This window comes from Lampetra planeri, unplaced genomic scaffold (genome assembly GCF_965212315.1).
Source record: "Lampetra planeri unplaced genomic scaffold, kcLamPlan1.2.h2 scaffold_524, whole genome shotgun sequence".
Classification (NCBI taxonomy): domain Eukaryota; kingdom Metazoa; phylum Chordata; class Hyperoartia; order Petromyzontiformes; family Petromyzontidae; genus Lampetra; species Lampetra planeri.
This window is the reverse complement of record NW_027615347.1, coordinates 1-5,000: the sequence shown is the minus strand read 5'-3', so window position 1 is coordinate 5,000 and position 5,000 is coordinate 1. Positions and strand designations below refer to the sequence as shown.

The window sequence follows — 5,000 nt, the reverse complement described above, 5'->3', positions numbered from 1 at the left end:
ATATCACCCTAAGCATCCTAATCTTCTACGGAAACACATCACAAGTGGATCTGTGCTGTCGAGATGTGAGATCAGTTTTTCAAAACCCTGCATCCCAGCATCAGACACTAAAGGAGCTGGTGTGAAATAGTGTTTCCCCTACCATTATATAAAGTCCCCCCCACCCCCTCCCCATGGCACCCCCGATCACCTTGACTGTGAAATTGACCACTGATCATCTCCACTGATCTGCAATCATCCATTACTTTCTCGACACCCGCAACATGTCCACTTTCTGCCTCCAAGTGTCCAAGTTTTTTATTATTTCCAATTATTAAACCGGAAAACGGGAAAATTTGATCTATCAGACACTGAACATCACCTATTCATGTTCAGTCCCTATTAAATACATGTTTTTTTCAGTGGAAATAAACTGTCAAATAAAACGTGTTTTGGGACTGTGGAGGTCATGTGTCCTCCTAATGTGCCTTGGATGACCGTTGTCAGTTGTCAGTTTATTTTATGTCTCTCTTGCTCTTTCCCACTTAATGGTACAGTTAAATTTAGTTAGTATATTTATCCACGTTAGTTCTCAATTTATGTAGTTAAACTATCACACTATTTATATTACAGTTCGTACTAGTTTAATTCATGCTCTATTTGTACTTTTTTTTTCTACCTGAAGAATTTCACTGCTGTTTGTACCGTGTGTTGAGAGGACTGTAATGTCATCTGTGCTGTATATGACGCATATACGGTATATTTGACAATTAAGTTGACTTAGACTTTCTTTTCATATTACCAGTACACAAACACACAAACAAGGAGAAATAGAAGGATACATGAATTATAGGGTTGGCAGTCACCGCATTCGGTGAAATCTAAATGAAATCTGTTATCTCTAGATTAAATCCTTGGACACACACACACGCACACACACACACACACACACACACACACACAATGACAGCAAAATAAAGTTCTATGTTGTTGTTCTATGTTGTTGAAGCTGTTTGGTACAGCGGAGCTCAATAAAAAACAAAACAAAAGCAAGGCGTTGGGAGGTTGTACAGTACACAGGAATGAAGAGGAACAGGTAGCTACTGTGTGAAAACTGACAAAGTCTTGAACTGCAGCAAATAATTACAGTGAAAACAAAGTATATGTGTGCACATTTTGTGCGTGTAGATCCCAAATCCTGTTCATTTGCAAACACTACTAGAACAAATAAACCTTGTATGAAGCTGAATATGACAGAACCCCTTTGTTTGTATGGGTTACGTAATCTATCCAAACAACTCCACTTCTGTCTCTTTCCTCCACAAAGTGAGTTTGTGGTGTAGTTTGAGCTTCATCAACACACTTCAAGAAACATCAAACCAGCCAGCAGTTTTTCCCGGTCAGGTGTGTGAGGGATCAAACTTATTTCAGTCACCAACAGTAGGCAGAAGAGATGACGGGAGACACTAAAACAACCAACAGCTGGTGTGAAAGAACGACTGCGAACAAAATTCACCAGACTAATGACCAACAACAGCAGCTCATGTTGTGCCTGAAGAATGGATGTAACAAAATATCCCTGTGACTTAACACGGACGAGAAGAGACAAAAAAAACACAAGAGAGGGTGAAGGGATCCTCTTACTTCAAAAAACACATTAAAAAAAGAAAAACAGCCATAAAAAAAGGAGGTTCTGAGGTTCACTCGGCTCCCCCCTTTTAAACTCTAAGGAACATGTAAACATTGTAAAACAACTAGTGGACTTTTCTAACGGGCACAAGCTCATGGGTGCGTTCGCCAGAACTCGAATAACCTGCTGCTTGACGGCACATCTTGAACGTGTAACGATATTCAATACTCACAGCAACTCGGTTCCCAGGATCATTGACACCGTGTCTCCAGAGTGGTTGCTTCGGAAATGCAGTCGAAAGAGGTGGCTGGCACCGGCCTGACGTGAACCCAGCATGCTGGTGGTGCTTCTGACCAGGGACAGGTTGAGATCCTCGGGCTGGCAGGAACCCACCCATATCTGGTCCCTCAAGGCGTAGTCTATCACGGTATAACTATCATCACTGAGAGAGAGAGACTCACTAAAATTACTCATCATCAACGAGCAAACAAAAAGCTTGTGGAACAACACAATAAATAACAATACCCCCTTGGAAGTCTCCTCAGACACAATATACAAACACCAAACCAGCATCTACAACCATCTTGTAAATGTAAATTCATAAGTCCATATTAAGCTCCATCAATCTATTTTCCATCACACCGATGTGCAGCTTAACTGACTGAACAATCCTTCGACCAAATGAAATCAGTCAGAATGATTTGGACTTAGTGAGTAATGGTGAGGAGGTGTTGCTGAAGGTTACTGGCTTGTGATTAGAATACAACATTCACACAAAAATGAATCAGGGATTACTTCAACCCTTTGAGGTGTCTTTGAGTTAAATCCTATCAAATGTTCTGATAAACGGTTGAAAACCTGATACTTAGTCTGTCATCAGATATGAATCACAGTTTACAGGCTGAAACCAGTGAATGTTTTCTCTTTCATTGTTTCCAGCATTCCTATAAGTTGGTGAAAAAGGAAAAATGGTGACACTGAAAGATTCACGCACACGGTAAAACTCCTGCATCTGGAAACAAATGACAATTATCTGCTTTTAAAGCTTCCCACACCACACACATATGCATGGACAATCCAAGCCACAATGACAAGGGAAAAGAACCATAACACCATTGTGTCTGGAGGAGTGTGACCTCACGATGCCTGGGTAGCCTGCGTACACCGGGTGTGTGTTTGTTTTGACTGGCAGAAACGGAGAGCAGTAGCGTGGTGTTCCACAGAAGGTCTCCGGCATTCCCAGCAGAACAAACCCATATCATAACTGCCTCTCTCACTCAAACGCCTCTCCTGACCAGAATGTGGACACCACACACTGATGAAGTCCACCGTTCCAGAACGACTTCCCACAAAATATCATTCAAAATTATTTTCTGTCCTTCTTTATTGTTTTATACGCTTCTTTGGAATTCTGAGTCTGCAAGTCATTGGGACAATATGTTCCAGACAGAGAGGGGGGACGGTCTGGAAAGAATTTGTATTTTCTCACACACACACATGCACGTACGCACAAAAAAACAACAGCAACAACAAAATTCATAATTTCAAGGAAACCCAGTGTGGGCTGCTTCATGGTCATCGACAAGATGAAACAGTTCTCTGTTTTATTGTGACGGTCTGAGCCACATATTGTAATCCAAAAGTGTAAAGGTTTGGTGTTAATCAGAACACTGCATGACATACAGTGTGTGGAATGATCTGGAATCACGTGCTATGACTCCGTCACGTTGAAGCGATAATGGTTTCCGAGAAAATCACAAATAATTATCAATTTTCCCGTCATAGGAAATGAATGGAATTCCAGAGGTCCACGACACAAAAATAATGTTTTCACATCCATACTTTCAGCTAGAAGTGTGATTTAGACACTAAAACTCTGTTTCAAGTCTCTATGTCACCTGTGTGAAATCACATGTAGGAAGTTTCTCAAATCGTGGTCCGTGGACCCTGACGGGGCCGCTCCACAAAGTTTGAAGGACCACTATCTACTAGTACTACTTCCTATCACTCATCCCCCATAAACTATGTATCTACGTGCTCAGGGAATCATCACCGTGCCAGCAGTGGGGGGTTTCTCAACCTTTGGCCTGTGGACCGTGACGGGTCCAGCCCAACAAGGGATTTCCTAGTTTCCTTCATTCACCCAAAAAAAACCCAAAAGTCTCTGATTCAAACTGCATCATCAGATACAGGTGACTACACATATTGACTTTAACTAACACACACAAACATAAAATCAGTCTGCAGAGCATCTGCAAGATATAATCCATAAGGTTTTTGGTTTATTCGAAGACCCACATACACTTCTTTGAAAATAAAGGGTTCATACACACACACAGAGGGAAATCTTGAATTTACTCTCTCTTACTCCTGACGTGTCAAATCAGGTGATTTATGCTCAAAGTCGTCACGCTCACATCAGCTTAATGACATTTGAATAAGCCTGTCTGCACTTACCTCTTCTTCCTTGTGACAATGAGGACGTCGTTGAAAAGGAAGAAATAGACCTGCTGCCGTGATGTTCGCTTGAGAAAGATACCACTGTCCTCCACGAAGGCCGTCAGCTCCCCTCTCTTGACCATCCACCTGTAGGATGAGACCAGGGGGAAAGGCTGGCATGGGCCAACAACAAAGTGACTTTTAATAAATGAGATTGATTCATTTTAATTTGTTGTAATATTGCTGAGCTGTCAATCCCAACTTGTGTGCATATGCAGACAGTGAATTTATTCAACAGGCATTAACCACAATGATACCATATGAATGCAGTTCCTATCTAGGATACATACGTGTCAGTCTGATGTGGTTTTAACATCTTTAAGCTTCCATACCTTGATCTTAAAGTCCAGTTGAGAGTTGATGGTGTACATCATCTCTGTTCTCTCCATGGTGCGAGCGCCTTCGTTACACTTTCTTACCACCTGCGCAAAAAGCGGAGAAATCATTTTTACTTACATTGTTACTGATGTTTGATAAAGAAGCAAAGACAATCTTAATCTTGAAAGCGTTGACTCACATTTCCCACTGACCGATTACAAATGAAGAGAATAAATTCACTGACCTTGCTGACTGCTTGTAGAGCTTTTTTACACTCCTCATACAGCACAGAGTCTTTCTGTGTCTTCTGACATATTGTCTGAAAGACATGAGTCCAGGGTGCACGTCAGTCACAGTGATTCAGTACCCAAGGAAAACAATTGCACACAACTGTCATTTTAGCCAGGTAAGATACGGACACCTAAGGGAAGCAGTGGGAAGACATTAATCAAAACCAAACGTTCTCAGCCTTCAAGCATGAAACCCACAGTCCCCAATACAAGATGAGAGAGAAGGGCAGGGACTGAGAGTCGACCATTAGGGGCAGAATCACGCAGTGCAAAGGACTTATGAG

At 41.7% G+C, this 5,000-nt stretch overlaps 1 protein-coding gene across 1 annotated transcript in view; it reads right to left on the bottom strand.

The window, feature by feature from the left end:
* Nucleotides 1-4,988, bottom strand: part of LOC144741376 (rho guanine nucleotide exchange factor 26-like) — a gene marked incomplete at its 5' end in the record, with an annotated part of 13,665 nt that extends 8,677 nt beyond the window's left edge. The window contains 5 exons of the mRNA XM_078623934.1: nucleotides 1,842-2,051; nucleotides 4,067-4,221; nucleotides 4,441-4,530; nucleotides 4,671-4,745; nucleotides 4,956-4,988. Of these exons, the coding sequence (XP_078480060.1) occupies nucleotides 1,842-2,051; nucleotides 4,067-4,221; nucleotides 4,441-4,530; nucleotides 4,671-4,745; nucleotides 4,956-4,988 (563 nt within the window). The remainder of the gene's footprint in view (nucleotides 1-1,841; nucleotides 2,052-4,066; nucleotides 4,222-4,440; nucleotides 4,531-4,670; nucleotides 4,746-4,955) is intronic.
* Nucleotides 4,989-5,000: the final 12 nt, after the last annotated feature.